At 43.0% G+C, this 17,662-nt stretch overlaps 1 protein-coding gene across 8 annotated transcripts in view; it reads right to left on the bottom strand.

Moving 5' to 3' along the window:
• Nucleotides 1-649: 649 nt before the first annotated feature.
• LDLRAD4 (low density lipoprotein receptor class A domain containing 4) overlaps nucleotides 650-17,662 on the bottom strand; it is a 278,422-nt gene continuing 261,409 nt past the window's right edge. For 5 of the 8 annotated variants that reach the window (XM_027677146.1, XM_027677153.1, XM_027677167.1 and 2 more), the window contains 3 exons: nucleotides 14,033-14,187; nucleotides 3,588-3,641; nucleotides 650-2,311 (listed from right to left, as the gene is read on the bottom strand). In XM_027677146.1, coding sequence (XP_027532947.1) covers nucleotides 1,769-2,311; nucleotides 3,588-3,641; nucleotides 14,033-14,187 — 752 coding nt within the window. In that variant the 3' untranslated portion in view covers nucleotides 650-1,768. Of the gene's footprint in view, nucleotides 2,312-3,587; nucleotides 3,642-14,032; nucleotides 14,188-17,266; nucleotides 17,422-17,662 lie in introns of those variants that run through there. The other 3 variants (XM_027677187.1, XM_027677197.1, XM_027677179.1) reach the window with 3 other exon arrangements.

Below are 17,662 nucleotides of genomic sequence, written 5' to 3'. Positions count from 1 at the left end.
GAGGCTTAGGAAATTAGAAAAAAAGTGAAAGATCTTAAAGTGGAAAGGTCTATGACACACATACACCTATGTATTAGAAACTATTCAAGCTAAGACTCTAAAGATTCTTACTTTAAATCCATTTCCAAAATGCATTTTAAGTGCAATTTGTGCTTTTTTATGTGCTTGTGATGCCACTATCACCATTTGTCAACTGCCTTCTGGCACTGCGTGTGCTTCCACATGGGAACAGCCAGTGGAGGAATACCCCAGACGCCACGATACATGCAAGGTAACATTTTCCAACTACTCTTCAGACCAGTATAGCAAAACCAGGGCTTACAGACACTTGGTTAATATGTGAGTCATCTTTACCCACGAGCGCAGTCCTGCTGGCATCAGACAAATGACACACAAGGAGAAGGGTTTCTGCAACAGGGCCCAGAGCAAACGAGTTTGCAGTGAGAATAACTGGCACTCCCACGTCACTGCCAGGGATGCCACAGAAGCCGGCACCACTGTCATGAAGGCTCCTGGTGCTGCTGCAGAAACAGCACGGGGAGTTTTAGATACAAAGTCCCCCTTCACTTCAACAGGATGGATTTCCAGGACTGAACTTCAGCATCTAAAAGGATGAAATGGAGAGCGAAAAGCACAACAGTCTCACGTATTTTAACAGGATTGCAGGGGAAAAAACCTACCCTGCATTTTCAAACAATTTATTGCATAATGTCATGATATGTAACTAAATACATTTCAGGCTACAGTGAGGACAAAAATCTCTAAAACAGTTAAGTACTGGCGATACTGCATTATGAAAAGGAATAGAATGGCAGCACTTAGTTAGAATCAATACAAGTTAACACATCTGGGATTTTTTGTTTTGCCATTTACAAAACAAATAGTCTACACTGCAAAATAGCTAAACCTTAAGTGATGAAAAATGCTGGGATTTCATATTTGCCTTCTTCCATCCAAAAGTTTCCAAGACACTTCACTGATGCACTGTTATTTGAATGCAAATTATTGCAAAGACAACTGTCCCTGTATTTCTTGATTTGTAAAAGTCAAGAGATGTTAGGCTAAGTCCTGTCCCCACTTTCTAGCAAACCCGGGGATGGGGGGGAAACTCCTCCAGATTACTTCTGGAGCTCTATCATTATTCCACAGGTGAAAAGACAACATATAGAAGAACTTCACATAAAACAGTTCCCTCATAATATATTTTTTTAAAACATTAAGATAGTGCAACCTTTTAAAACACATTTATCACAACACAAATTAATTCCTTGCATTCATCTAAGTTCTCAACTTTATACCTTGGCACACAGAACAGGAATTTTGTTTCATATTAAAAAAATCCACACCCTGGGAGAAAAAAAAAAAAGCAAACTGGCCAATTCTTCCCCCATATATCTAGCAAAACCACCTTCTTCCTTCCGCCATTCAGTGAGTATAAAACAGGCTGTACAAGCCTTCGTTTCTGTGCTAAGTTAACTTTTAGAATTAAATAATTGAAATAGTTTATTAAAAAAAAATAATATATACCCCCTCTCCCCTGAAACACTGCTCATAGACAAACTGAATGGAAGTTTGTATTTCTTTCAATCTGCTTTGCATGCAATTCCCCTGAAAGGAATCAGAAACAAAGAACTGGTTTGCACGTTTGGTTTTACTAAGTTGTACCACGTGAAACGTAACAACATTGTGCACCGGAGCATGGGAGTCTTCCTCCATCACTCTGCTTGGATCTCCTGTCTTCAGTTCAAATGCACCTGGGCGAGTAACTTTAGACCAGGTTTCCTGGTTTCCGGTCTTGGCCTTTGCTGGGGACTATTGTGCTCTCTGAATTGTTCTGCTGAAACTGAAGTCTGCTCCCCCTCTGCGAGGAAGGAGGCACGTTGCTGTGCTGGTGATGGAAAAAAGAGGAGCCTGGGTAATGCCCCATGACCTCGCTGTACGTCGGGGGTGGTCCTTCCATCCTTCCATTACTGCTATAGTTGGTTGCACTTATGCCCGAATTGCTGCTTGGTGGGCAGGGGCCCCCATTGTACATCGAGATGTCTATCAAGTCGCTATCAAAAATGGTTCGGTTGGGTGGTGCCCTGACGGATTCCCGGTTGAGCTCCATCTGCTGTTCTGGGTCCCGGAGCTGCAGGGTGCATGGGCCTTGGTACGGCGGAGGTTCTTCCCCATCAGAGAGGGAGATGGTTGGAGGGAGGTCAATCTCATGCTGCATATAAGGGTAAGTGGGTTGGAAGCGACTGAAACGGTCCCGCTGCATAAAAGATGGGGTGGTAAACCTGTCCCTGGACCTTGGAGCATACATGATCTGCAACAGGAAGAGAGACACACGTGACTCCACCTCTGAGCAAAGCACTGTGGTTGCTCCACATTTACAAAGAACCAATGAAACGCAGAATGCTTCTCTTTGCCACCCATCTTAGAGACTAAACCCAGCAGATGCTGTGCACACGTGCTCCCACATGCATGCATGAGAATAGGTAGAAGGTGCAGGAAGGAGCTAACACACTTGAGAACAGCTTCACAAAGGAAGACCAAGACCCAACACACCTTCTGACATTAAAACATCCAAAGCAAAAGCAAATTATTCTGTATCTGAACAGAGGAAACAAATTCTCTCTAGTCTTGACAATTGACTAGTTTTACAACAATGTCCCACTACTGAATTTCAGCTGCAGTCTGAGCCTCCATCTCCTACTCCGAGTTAATGTAATACCCTACATACACATCACCAAAGAATTCAGATGGTCATTTTAGTACATTTTGTAAAGGCCCAGCATAGCTCACGCCTTCACTACCAGAGTGTATCAGGTATCCTCCTCCCCCTCAGTTCTCAGCCAGGACTCAGGCCCTGGGGAGGACCTACAAAGCCTCTGCACTGTAAATGCAAAAAATGCCCCTGCTATATTAAACCCTGGAAAAGATCAGGCTTTACAAAAGGAAAAGTTCAAGAATTCTGTGTTACTGCTCTTCACTCGGTCTATCCCAGATCCACATAGACACATTAGGTTCTCAGATCCAGATCTACCAAACTGCTCTTCTCCTTTTTGGATCCAAGCCGGTTCACAGCACATGACCCTCAGAGATAAAGGACCAACCATGAGGAAGTTCTGCTGTTTGTCACAGGACAGCTGGACCACTCAGAGCAATACACCCACAAATTATTACACAGACCAGAGATATAACTAGCTGGAAGATGGAAGACACTGGTGACAGGATATGTGTTGTAAATCCAAGAAAAATTCTGAGACAAGAGCAACCAGTCTCCCAGCTTCCAATGGATCTCAAATTGCTGAGCCACTGCATGAAAGAGACACACCTCCACCACTTACTTGTGAATACCTACTATGACACTGGTAGCTGCTGATGGAGATGAGGTGTCAGGTAGGCAGAATTTCATTGTTTTAATAAAAAGGTCTCAGGCATTTATGAAATGGGAGTTAAGGCAGGCTCACACAACTACGTGAACTGCACTGAAAAAGCTTTCTTTACAAAACAGATGCACGTTTTTGAAAGGAACTAAATACACATTACAGGAAAAAGGGAAAGCACATTGGTGAAGATAGTCAGAAATCTGTCAGTACCTCTGAAGCACCCTGGCGCGAAACCGAGCTTTCTGAAGGCCACAAGCACCCTTCCTGAAATGTGGAAGAAAACAACAGAGGAAAAATTAATAGATCACATCACCATCCTGCCTCAATATGGAAGCAGCAAACTGATTGCAGCTACGAGAACGTGGCAACGAGCGGAGATGACAGGAGATACTTCAGCACTTGTGTGCTGAACGGGTACCTGTCACCTCCAACCCGTGATGAGGCCACGTCAGTAAGGTTGGCAGGTCTGACAAAGCTGACCTGCCAGCCAGGATCCCAATTACACACCAGAGGCAAAACAGTTCACAACAAAACCTGGCGTCTCTAATCTCAGGGAAGCAACAGTCATGCTAAACCCAGGTATCATCTGGTAACACTGTCAGTTGCTCAATTCCCATCATAAAGGATAGTCAAGCAGCTGAGGTTTCAGCCACCAGTTCCCCTCTTCAACCACTTCTCCAACTACCTTCTCAGGCCAAAGTATTTTCTTTCTCATGCCTCGAAACACTGTTTTGACACCGTACCAGCACTCAGGGCAGAATAAAAGGGTGAAGAACAGTATGACAATAAGGGAAAACAACTTAAGGTTTACCATTATTTTTCTTAATTAATTGTTTAGAGTAGCAGTAACTCCTGCAAAGAATGTATTATATTGGAAAATTTTGAAGCTGGAAAGGACATATCAGAGCAACTATAAGGCACAGAACTTCAGTCTTGGTGCACAAAGAGAAAATCAAAATAATGTATGGTCATGACTCTTTTCTTGATGCTAATTCAAGTTTTACAGATAAAAGAAATTTCAAGAACTGGAAGGAAAATGCATACTGCCCCCAAAAGCATTACCATGTATAGAGTACTGTACTGCTTCTTCTCACCATAGCATCTTTCAACATATTTCAGATATAAAAATAGACCCAACTAGATGTTCATCATGACACTCGGAGACCAAAAGCCGTCTGTGATCTTGTCAGGAGAGTCCACCGAAGAGGAAAGCTGCTCTAAGAGGAATCTCCCACAGGATTCAGCTGTTAAGGGAAATGCTTTGAATAACAAAGCTGGTACAAATCTCTTCTGTAGCTTTAGAGAGCAGAGATAGAGAGGCCGACAATTGCAATTATTTACAACTTCTCCAAGTATCCTCCTTTGCAAAGGGCCTGATATGAAAGACAAATCTTATGCACATTCATGTATTTCAGTGCCTAGATAAGGTTCTGTCAACGGAAAAACTGTAACTAACTGTATATATACATGTATATACACACTTCTACCCATCTTCCTTTCCATTTCTCCATCACCCAGATGCCCTCACTTTGAAATATCTGAGGGTATGTCTGCACAATTAAAGACAATCAGGTTATCACCAGTTGACCCAACAGGCTCCAAGTCTGTTCCAACTATTAGTAAGACATATTAGTCAAAGCTGAAGTTCTCAATTAACAGCCCCTGAATTACAGGCCATACACAGCCCAAGAGCAGATTCCTGAGTAACAGTTTGAAAAATATGACAGTGTGTAGCTTTATGCTTAGTGCAACTGTCTTGGTCTCACCTTTAATGTGTTCAGGCTCAGAAGAGAGGAAAAAAGGCAAAATCAATGACCTGACCCAGAATGAAATAAAATCTACCCCCACTACTCACAGTAGTTAAACTCCCTTATGAAAAAGAGTTCCTGATGTGGAAGTAGAATTGACAACTCCCATCCTAGGGCCCATCTCCCCAAAGACAGGAGAGTAAGAAGAGCCAAGGGAGGTGGTACAGCATATGGAGAAAAACTCCTTGCATGATGATGGAATGGGATCCGCCTGCTGAGCCAAGGCACCCAGATCTGGTACCAGACATGCCTAACAGAAACAACTTGCTGGAAGTGAGGAGTTGCCTGTTATTTCTACTGCTGATGCCTAAATCCCAGCACAGGAGGCACTGCAGCTGCTACAGGGAACTCACAGAGTGTGCCCAGGGCACTGGGATAGTCACACAAAGAGGATCAGACCAAAGGAGCCCAAGGCTATCCCCACTCTGGAATAACTACTTAAGGTGGCAGCTTGGGATGCAGTTGAACTCCAAGGTTGTGAGATCCTTAGGATGCAAGGATGTGTAACAACATGGTTTCTGTGACAGTATGTCACACAGACTACCTGTATCTACCCCCTTCCCTAATGTTTCCTCTGGATAGAGCAGAAGGCTGAATAAATCATTTGGCAATAGCCAACTCCCAGTAAGATCTCTATCCCAAAGCCAGAACTCCCCAGGCAGATGGCTGGGTAACATGTGCTTAACATGCCCACACTTCAAAAATACCAGGCTTCTATAGCACATGCAGACCAACCTCACCATGCATACATGGTTGGTCCAGTGCCACAGTACAGGATTTTCTCATCACCAAGTCCAGACTAACTGACCCAGCATAGGAATTTCTGTCCTCCTGAAATTGCTGCATCCCCTACATGAGACTTATTACCTACCTTAAAGTCTTTATTTCAGGGAAATCCTTCCTCCTCTGCACTGGGTAGATACCATCTAACCCAAAGGTAGGTGCCCACCTACTCCACTGTTCTTGGGGTGACGTCCAGGGGTGAGAGGAGAAGAAAGTGTTGCCGAAGGAAAATATACCCCTGACCTTTTTTCTCCCAAGAAGTAGATTTAAGAAATAACATGATGCAACTACCATGAACAATCTGGGGTGACTTACACTGAGGGAAAGTGCTATTTCTTCCTCTCTCTTTGTCCCTTTACTTACAAACCTTCATTTGGCAGCTAAAATACTTCCCTGTGTTCAGATCAGTGAAAATCAGATGAGAATTGACAGCATCTGTATTTATATTTCCTGATATTGTTTCTCTCTTTGTGTTTCAAAATACAAGGTAGACTGGTCTAATGATTAAAAAAACTACTTTTGACTTCTTTCCACCATTTTCTCATCCCACTTCTTAACCTGTGAGCAATACAAAAGCAGGCACAGGCAATATGGATTGGCACCACAGAGCTAACCAGCCACCAGGCCTGGCACACACTTCCAGCCCCAGTACCACGCCACCCAGCATTAGCTGACAAGGCACTTCCCAGCTCCCACATTCAGTTGCTGGCAGTTCTGCTCAATGGCCCCTCATACCAAATGCCCAGAGATTTGTACAAGTAGCTCTCAGGTATGCACAAATAAGACTAAACCTGAGCAAAACCAATTTACCCCTTTTTTGATGTGGGCAGCACCTCATTTACCTGCTTCTTATAGTTACTCAGTAGCTAGCCACCTCAACTTGCTCCTTCTTAAAGAGATTAAAGGTCTTAAGGTATGAGCTTCAATACTTAAAAGTAACAGGCAGAGAAAGCTTATACATTTATTATCTATATCGTATTAATCTTTAACATTGTTAGGTTTTCAAATGAAAATCCTAGCACCCACAAATAACACCAAGCAACAACAATCTTAGGGATCCACCTATGTCTTTTGCTGACCTTTGCCATTTTTGGATTTCACAACAATTTACAGAAATTAATTTTGCGATTAGGTTTTTAAATAACAGCATCATTTAATAAATCCAGCTGAGTGATTAGTTAATTATGGTGAATTATCTTATGGTGATGATTATTTAACTCAGTATATAGAGCTTAGGAGACTGCATAAGCCTAAGATAATTTGCTATTTTGTATTTTACAAAGCTTTAGAGCCTTCGGAATTAAACAGTGTGGGAAGATGACTTTTTGAGGACATTTTTAAACACTGGAGCACACAGTGTCATCTAACTGTCTCAGCTGAGCAGGAAAGACACTTAACAAAAGAACAATTTTTAACGCAGGAGAAGTTATAGCTAAAAATTTACACTTAGTAAGAAAATTTTCTCAAATTGTAACAAAGTAAAAGGATCCCTTATTTCAGCAGGGATAATTTTCTTCATAGTAGCAAGTATGAGGCCATGCTTTGGATTTGTGAGGAAAATGATGTTGATAACACAGGGATGTGTTTGCACTTATACAGTGTAAAGGCCTTGTCTGCTCATCACCCCATCCTACCAGCGAGGAGGCTGGGAGTGCACCAAGAGTTGGGAGGGGACACAGCCAGGACAGCTGACCTCAACTGACCACAGGGACATTCCACACTATATGGCATCATGTTCAGCATATAGAAATGAGGGAAGAAGAAGGAAGGGGAGGACTTCGGGAATAATAGCATTTGTCTTCCCAAGTCACCATTACACACCATGGAGCCTTGCTGTTCTGGAGGTGGACAAACACCTGCCTGCACATGGGAGGTGGTAAACGAATTCCTTGATCTCTTTGCTTGTGTGCACAGCTTTTGCTTTACCCATTAAACTGCCTTTATCTCAACCCACAAGTTTTCTCACTTTTACCTTCCTGATTCTTTCCCCCATCCTGCTGTGAGCAAGTGGCTGTGTGGTGCTTAGTTGCCACAGCTGGAGTTAAACCATGACAATCCTGTGTAATCCAAACTTTTCTTTTTTACTGACTGTTAAGAAGATTTTCAGGCTTTCTCCACTTTTAAGTTCCTGAGAAATAGAACTCTGCCTGAAATTATGTTTCCTGAGAAACAAGTCAATTTTCCACTGTCTAAAATGCATTAAAATCATTAAGGTCCCTCTTTTCTCCCTAACTCAGATCTTTATTTTATTATTTTTTCATATATTAATGTACACACAAATATACATGCTTCTTTTGCAAGTGAAATGTTTCAGACAGCACTGTAGTTTCCTATTTTGGCCCTAGGTGGTACAGTACACCACATTAAAGCAGTGGCTTGCTGAAAATGCTCCAGGAAGGCACAGGGGCTCGTTCCTCCCTGTCTCCTCCTGAGTGCTACAGACCATCACAGCTTTGAAGATGGCAACATTTTCCCTGCCAAACACAAGCAAAACAAACTATTGTGCTGTTCCCAACTGAATGACGAGTATTGCAGCAGGACTGCTTGATCCTTTATAAGCTGTGTTTCCTCAAGGGCAGGAAAGGTGACAGTGTCTGGCAGAGCAGTGCATGGTACCAAGGAGAAGCACTAGAGAATTATGGAGGGTGCCAAATCTCTCACATGTAATCTGCCTCCCTACACTTACTGCAATTATTTCTGTTACTTAATGCTTTAAAACTTTTATTTCTTCAACTTCACAGCACTTTATCACTTCAGGTAATCTTCATTTAATTCAACTGAAGGGAATAAGTACTATTATCCCATCCTCCTTTGGAGATGAAGCAAGTTGGCCAAGATGACACATTGAGTCAAGAGCCACCCAGAGCCAGGGCTCCTCACTTGCAGTCCTACCTGCAGATTCCCTAGACAATCCTGCCCTTATTAAAGATACATGGACTGTAGTATGGTAGACTTCAAAGTGTGGCAGCCGTGCACACTGTCCCTCCTGGCAAAACTCCCCTTAAGGAAAGGCAGGCCTGTGTCCCTCAAGGAGACAGCAGGAGAATACAGTACACGTTCAGCCCCTGCCAACTGATGACTGGTACAAACAAAAAGATTTGGCAAAGCAGGGTAGTCTACAGCATTCACACTCTCCTGGCTGTAGACTGGGTTCTTGTTCCCAGTGGGATTTTCTTTCTTTTGCATATGTCAGTAAGAAAGTGAGAATGAGTGGCCCAGGGACACTAGCAGGGAACAAAAGAAATAATGCCAAAATCAGTAAGAAATAATTTAAAAGACCAACAGGAAAGACTAACATTTGAAATTACTGACAAATCCCTGAGTTGTCAATTATTATTGAGTATTTTCTGTCACCCTCCTGATGTTCCCCTTTTATTCTGAAATAGCTGATACAGGACAGGGGGAAGTATTTCTTAAGCTGTGCTCCTGGAGCTTGGCATTCCAGACCACCATTATCAATGCAGGTTCTAATGCAAGCTGACTAGCCCTAGCAGCAGTGCTGCCCTTAGTGCTGGGAGGCAGGGGCTGGCCAGGATGAGCGTCTTATGTGATCGATGCAGGGACTTTGCTGCCAGGAGTAGGCCTGTTCAGTACTCCTTCAACATCCACTTTATAAAAGATGATGACGCAAAGACAGAAGCCACCAGGATGGAGAGAAGGAATGAATTTAGGAACATCAGAAGCTCATTAAGTACCTCCCTGTAAGTCACTTAGTTAATCTCTTTCCCATCAATGTCCCCCTGGTGACACTGGTGATGACACTAAGAGTTAATCATCAGGAAAGCAAGATTTATCTTTTGTCCCAGCAAACAGCAGAGTGCCACAGCAGCAGCTCAGCTGAGGCTACCTACATTCCAGCAGGATGCTTTTGGTTAGCAGCAACACTGCCCTCCCAATACAATGTCAATCCTCGCAAGGCACAGCCAGCAATGCTGCAACATGTAACTCCCCCGGAATATCAGACACACATACCCTGCACATGGATGTGCCTTTCCAAGGCCACCACATGGCTCTGCCCCAAAACCCCCCAGCACTGCCAGTAGCATCAGTTGCTCCCTCACAAGAAGTTGTGTTGTCCTAGTAAAGCAGCCCTGAGCATGCTCCTGGTATATTCCACACCCTGCAGCCTTCTTATCCCTCTCAGGTGTTCTGCAAACCTTGGCTTGCTCCCAGTTGTGAAGCCAAATGCTCATGGATGAGCCAGCAGGAGGAAATTGTTCAATATTTTATCCATTGTGATATGGACACCATTTAGCACCTTGCAGGCTCACTTCAGGCTGCCACTCACATCAACATGGTTGTCACTCAGCATCATTCCACCTCTCACAGTTATGACCACAAAACTCTTACTTCTGCTAATGTTAAAACAAGACTGGAGTGTTTAATAGCCTCATTAGGAGAGGGCAGGCAGCATCCTCAGCAGCATTGCTGCAGAAGCATCCACTACTCCTGAGCAGTGTTTGTCCTGCCCTTGGGCTGTCAACTGTTAAAGGCCTCAGCACAGTAACCAAGGTAATAAAAAAACCTAAAAGACCAGACAAAAGACTAGAAGATGAGACTCCATAGGGGATGAAAATTAAAAAAAAAAAAAAGAATAAGAAAAAGATAAAGACGAAGTGGTGGTTAAACAGAAAAGCATATTGACAGGACAGGTGCACAACAATGACTTTTTAGCATGTGCTTGTCAAGGAGAAACTTTTTTTCTATGATTGGTCCCTTTTCTGTCTTTCAAATGTTACTAACACTTGTGACTGCAGTGATATTTCATCTTTTTAATACTCTAATTTCCAACTTGGCCTGGAAGTTGAAATTCTCATTACCATATTTTTTAAATCATGTTTGTTTTGTTTGGGGATGTTTGTTTTGGTCTTTTAAAACATTAAGGAAGTTCAATCAGAAAAAGAAACCCACAAATACCTTTTATTTCATTATTTCTGAGGCCTGACCCATGAGTTTTACAGGTGTGAGGCTGGCAATAAAGGCAGTAGCTAATTTATCTGATCACTACACTCTGTAGATGAACCAGAATAAGCGATATACCTGTTCAACAGTTAGTCTTTATATAGCCAGAAACCTGTGCAATTCAGCCACCACTTAGCTGTTGGAAGGCATGATTATCTAGAAATAGGACAGGCTTGAGGAAAAGGAAAATTCAAGGCAACAAAAGGACAAAAAAAAAAAAAGAAAAAAAAAAGCCCCATCTAAACAGGAAAGGCTGGATTCTACACCTTGATACACTTCTGCTACCTCAGTTACATGACAGGGTGTTCAATTCATAGTTCACCACAGGAACTACCCAAGAGCCAATTAATTTGCTTTACCATTTTCAAGAAATACATCTGAATTTCCTCTATTTCCATTCACTATTTCTCCACTGACAGAAGGCCTGAGTCAGACTAATATTTTCTTCAGACATTAGCAGTTAATAAACATTTAATTTTTTAGTTTAATTTTAATCAATTAAGTTTTCAGAGTCTATATACTGTTTAAAAAAATATTCCTTTGGAAGAGAATCTGCTTATGGATAGCACATGCACACAGAACAAGGCCTGCCTTATGAAAAAATAAATATATTTTAAAAGCGTATAATCTAACCTGCATCTTACTGCTCACACTGTCTATTCTTGTGTGACTCTCTCCACTATGGACAATGAGAACAGACTGGTCATTTTCAGCTCTTCATCACAGAGGTTTTCTGACCCTCATGCACCACACCACTTTTAAAAGTTTGTACTGCACAGCCAGTTTCTATCAGAATTTCCTTCTAACACCCAAGACAAAGGAAAATTCAATGTTTTTGACATCTGAACTCAAAGACCTCTAAAGCCTCATCCCCTACAAGTATGGCCTTCTTGTAAGAACAGCTTCAGCTTATCAGAAATTCAGATGAGTAATAGTGATGACAAACCTATACCAGAAGGTTTTCAGAAGAATTAGTAACCACTTCTTGCCATCCAAGCATCGATTCCCACAAAGTGCTCACATGGCTATGATTATCATTACTTATAAGGGTGTCAAACTGAAACTGAGTCAATGTTTTAAAAATTATTTAAAAGCAGTTCTGGATACTAGAGTGCCTTCCAAGTTCCTGCTGCCAAACTGCATGTTCTTCTTCACAAGAAGGTGATATTTTCTCCCTTGTGCACAAGAGAGAAAAACCCCACCACTGGCTCTGATAACAGACAATACTAATGAACCATACAAAGGAAATAATGGGTTACTTCATGCATTTGACAGCTTACTGCAGTTTTAAAAGATTTGTGAAGATGAAAATGCATTTCACTTATCTGAAACTATTTCATTTTAGGCATTTGTAGCAATTATAGCCAACATTTTTCAGACAGAAGTGTGATTTTTGAATTACGGTGTCCATTTCAAAGCAACATTCAAATTAATCTAGGCAATTTTTCCAGCCCTGAAGTCCACAATGTTAAGGTATGACAGTTCCAGTTTCATCTGTAACCAAATTAGAGTTAAGCATTCCTACACTATCAAAGTGTTAAGGAATGAGGCAACCTCTCCTTGAGGAGGCAGCTCCTTTCCTAGGAGCCCCCTTCCACAGCCTCCAAGGTAAGAGATATTCACCCCAGCAAGAGGGCACAGGTGATGTGCTAAGCAAGACTTTGGGAACCTTCCATTGTCACACTTTACAGCTGACTTTCAGGAGAGAGCTGCCAATTGTCAAGACTGCCAGGGATGCAGCAGTCTCTCAGGTCCAGCCCTGGCTGTGGCATCCCTGCCTCCTCCCGTCAGTGCTCCCTCCGCTGCCTAGACTTCCCTCACTGACCTGTCTGAAATCTAACTGTAAGGGAAAAAAAAAAAAAAACAAAGCAAAAAACAAACAACAAACCCCAAAAACTGAAACAAACAAACAAACAAAAACCACAAAAAAACCAAACCCCCAAACAAACAAAAAACCCCAACCAAAAAGAAAAACAAAAAACAATTAGCCTTCAGCCAGAGCAGTTCCCTGAGGCCTCTCACCATGACCTTGGCAGCTCCCTAAGGAGCACAAAGAGGGAGGAAACTTAGGACTGGGGTGGATAAAAAGACAAGACTGTGGAATTAGAAGTGGTGTAAACCATTATTACTGGACCACATCTCTCAGTTACAATCAGGACTTTTTTTTTGACAGTGAAATGAAGGTGTGAACCCAATGCTCTTACCAGGAATTCAACACATCAAAAGGCTACCCTCCAAAATGGCCTCTTACCTGCTGCCGTCAGCTAAGAGGCCAAGGGCACCACTCTGGCGATACTGAAAAGCATATCAGAAGAAAGGACCTCCCTCCAACACCACAGGACACTGCACAGCTTTGGCTTCAGGGGGATGTTCCAAGGTCAGGTACACTCTGTGGTTAACCATCACAAGGGAGCAGAGCATCCCACTCAGCAAACTCCAGGCTCACAAGGCAAGTTAGGTGCCCATTTACTGTTGGGTTGACTAAATACAGCCTTAACAAGTCTTGACTGAGATTCCATCTTAAGTCTTGGACTCCGTAACAACACATCTTAAAACACTTCAGGTCCTTGGTGGGATCCTTTTTCTAGTCTCTTTTATGTGTTTGAGTGAAACAAACACTACATTTTCCTGCCCTTACTGGGACAGTGTTTTTGATCCAGCAAACAGCTATTGCAGCTTCACAAAACAGTAACAGCAATAAAACTCCAGGGTATCAGTAAATATACGGAAAGTCACAACAAGGTGTATTTCAAATCTTTGTAACCCAGGTAATCTCCACTCATTACCCTTTCACTCCCCTTTCAAATTACAGCAGCAGCAAACAGAATGTCATATCTGAGCCTCCAATACAAAATGAATACAGGCTACATAAAACATAGCAGGCTCTAAAAATAATCAAAGACAGTATGCCTTAAATTTATGTTTTGATTTTGTTTTCTACTGACAAATACAATCCCAGCAAGAGACCTAACTATAGGCAGTATTACAAGTGACATCAAAAGTTTTTCCAACAGTTGCCTGTACCAGAGCTCCTCAGGAAGCTTTGCTGCAGGCCCATACAGCACAAGGAAAACGTATTTGGTGCAAGGGGCTCATACTCACCGTCTGCAAAGTTTCTTCCTGTCTTCTGCTTTGGCTCTGTCGGTTGATAAAGGAGCGTGTCGAGAGTTTGTAATGGTTCAACAAGCAGATGATCACTACCACCATAACAGTTATAACCACGATTATAATGATGATTTGAACAAACTCCAGTTCAGCTAAAACAAAGAAAAAAAAAAAGGAGAGGTAAATGTGTCATTAACAGACAAAATTAACCATCAAAGCAATAATCTGAAAAAAACCTCATTATTTCATCAAGATTGATCTGGCATATGGTACTACTGCTGTCCATTCTGCAAAGCTTGGTCAAGAAAACTGTTCTAAGACGTATGAAAATTACCTAATTTTTGTCAGAGCAAATTGATTGGCTGCAGGTCAAAAGTAAGAAGCTTCTTGGTGATCCTCCTCTGCAGCCTACTCAGGCAATAAACTCCTCAGCATAAACGCCACAGACAAGCCTTTTGGATAACATGTTTTCACTGTGTGGGGGAAACAAATCAACAAACCACACACACACACAAATCCCCCTCTATTTTAACAGCCACCTGTATTGCCAATAGAGTCCAGAGGGTTCCATAAGCTTCAGAGTAGAGGTCATGTAGAGTGGATGTTGTATCTAGTACACCACCCTTAGTTTTTTATCAACTAAACAGCATGAAAGCTATCTAACTAAATAGCATGAAAGCTATCTAACTAGAGTGGAAAACTTTTATCCTACTGAATCTACACACAACGCCTTTTTCAATTACTAACTTCCCTCCAACTAGCATAAAGTTAACTCTTCTAGGACTTACCCATTCAGGCAAAAATCTAAAAAGAGATCTGGTACTCTAAAACAAGGTATGTTCCACCATGGTTAAAAATGAAACCAGGACCTTGGATGTTGCAAAAGATACAATTACAACGAAGTCCGTCAGAGCCCATCATCTCATCTGAAGCCCTGCCTATAACTACAAATATTAATATATTTAGAAATGAGTCACTCTTGCACCCTTTTGGTTACACTAGAGCAGCAAGGATGAGCAACGCAAGGGGAAAAATTGCCCTTTGGAGTTACTGAGTTGCTGATATTTCTATGGAAACTGCATTGCTCACAGCGAATGCTCTCATCTTGAAAGACAACTCCAGTTAATGGGAGGAGGTCTTTGGTTGCTAGGCTGGTAGAAAAAGCAAGTAAGCAGCACAAGTTGCTCAGTTTCAGTACTTTCCAAAAAGGGCACTACTTTTTGAATGCAAAAACATGAACTTCAGGGAACCAATATTAAATTTCTGCTTTAAAAAGCTAACATGAAAAGAGAGATAATGACATATGAAGATGAAAAGACAAAGCAAATATCAGAAAACAAGCTTTCCCTCTTATGATCTCCAATTTGTAGAGACTCTCAGCCTTCAGTGTGACAGCAGCACATTTGGGCAGACACAATATGACTATGAAGCTGAGGTAGGAAAATGCCGTTCACACATAAAATCCAAGATGAACCTGCGGTAGAACTAAAGGAAATGCAAAGCTGTTTCATAATTTTAAGATTTCTTGCGAACAAAACTTCAGACCCTAGATCCTGCAAGTGTGCTGGTGTCTAGTGGAGGCTGGTGTCAAGGTCCACCTGTCTGCCACAAGCTACCAGCAGGCACAGCCACACCACCATCTAAGTGCTGAGGGTCCACAATCTCCTCAGTAGGAGTAACTAAGTCTACTTAAAGCTAAGGAAAGAGTAAAGGGTAAAAATACACCTATCACTTACTTTCTCTTTGCTGTTAATACCATCCACTCATCATTAAGACCACTAACGTTTTCAAAGAACTTGATTAGTCAGTGTTTTGTGCTCTGCTTTTGCTATCAATTCCATATGCAGTGCAGCAACCTTTCTTTTCCCCCTCTCTTCTGCAACTGGAAGTTAACAATGTCAGCACCAAAAGATCAAAAAGCAGGAAGCACAGAATTAATTAAAAAAGAAACCCACCAAAACCACACTTAAGTAAAAATCAGTTTTTCTTGGCTCAGAAGTGCAGAATACAGACTTTACACAGTTGACAACTGCTGCAATTCACATTCTGTGGCCACTGAAGTACTAAATGGTTTCTTCACCCAAACCTTTTATTTGGGTCCATGTCATACTTTAGACTGGAAATTGAGAGACTGTTGCTAAAGGGCAACATGCAAAACAAGCAATGTTGATTTAGGCTTTCCTAGAATGCAGAGATCACTGGAATGACATGTTACTTCTCTGTCTGCCAAGGGCAGAGTCTTCTAAATTTATCAAGGCCCCTGCATTTCAGTGGCAAGGGACAGTACCTCTCCATTAAAAATAAATTATTTGGTCTCCAAGCACTTCTCTTGGGAGGGAATAATTTGAAAGTGTTTGACTAAAACATGGTCATATAATAAAGAAAATAAAAAACAGAGCACAAAGGTATGAGCACAAAAGATTTTCCAAGTCCAGCTTTACATTGCAAACAGTAAACTGCAACAAAACACCTTACTGAGGCTCAGGAGAATTTCCTCACTGGAAAGTACAGGGAAAAGAAATGTAACTTTTAATCTCTTTCTCTAGACTGATCCTCTTGCTGCTCATTAGGTTATTAACAGGAAAAAGCAAAGAGACAAGTACAGCAGCAGTCTGTATTTGCTGGCACTGATCAAGGCCATTTAAATAGTTCCTGGCGGCTGCTGACAGGCACTGGGTCACCCCGGCCCCCACCGCCTCCCCTGCTCTGCTGCCCAACACCTGCCAGGCGCGAAGGGCCACCGCCTTCCAGACAGGCATCTCCTCCTGCCTACTTTTCCTTTTGGAAAAGAGACCGGGGGGGGAGGGGGGCGGTTGGGGGGTTCAGGAAGAGAAATTATATGGTTTTACCTCCCCAAGTCTGTTACGCTCGCATATATCCGTTTCTTTACACTCCAGAATCAACATTTCTAACAAAAATTCTCCCTGGAAATAATTAAAAAAAAACCCACAATGTTTCAGGGTAAACGCCCAACACGGAAAAGGCAACTACACGCTGAATGAAAGCACCTTCTCAGAAAAGCATGAAAAGAGAAAAATAATTTACAACCCTACCAGCAACCACACGAGCCCGTCACCCCGAGCACTCCCCTGCAGAGAAACCCCCCAGCCCGGGCGCATCCTGCCCTGCGCCCCGCGGCTCCGCAGGCGGGCGCTCCCCGGGCAGGCCGGGCTGCCCGGTGACCCGGGACCGCATCCCGCAGCATCCCTGCCCCTGCAGATACGCGGGTACCTCTTTCCAACAACAGGTCTTTTAACCGCGCATCTTTCACCGCTGTCCTGTTAAGCCGCTCACTGGACATGCTCGCCTCCGGCGGGCGGGGGGCTCAAGCCGCTCAGCCAGCCCCCACATCACCGGCAGCCCCGGGCTCCATCCAGCGAGGGGAAGGGGGAGAGACACCGTCCTCGGGCGGCCCGCCGGGCCCTACGCGGGGCCGGAATGACGGACGGAAGGACTCCCGCCCGCGCCTCTCCGCGGCGCTCGGACCGCAGCCACCGCCCCCCGGCCCCGCCGGGCCCCCCGCCGCGCGGGTGCGCGCACGCACGGGCACCAGGGGCCCGCCGGGATCCGCGTCCCGAGCAAATGGAATAATAACAGTAAAAAAAAAAAAAAAAAAAAAATTAAAAA

Source organism: Neopelma chrysocephalum, unplaced genomic scaffold (genome assembly GCF_003984885.1).
Source record: "Neopelma chrysocephalum unplaced genomic scaffold, ASM398488v2 Primary Assembly neopelma1_22, whole genome shotgun sequence".
In the NCBI taxonomy this organism is placed as follows: domain Eukaryota; kingdom Metazoa; phylum Chordata; class Aves; order Passeriformes; family Pipridae; genus Neopelma; species Neopelma chrysocephalum.
The sequence above is the reverse complement of the archived record's forward strand: the minus strand, read 5'-3'. Positions and strand labels throughout refer to the sequence as shown.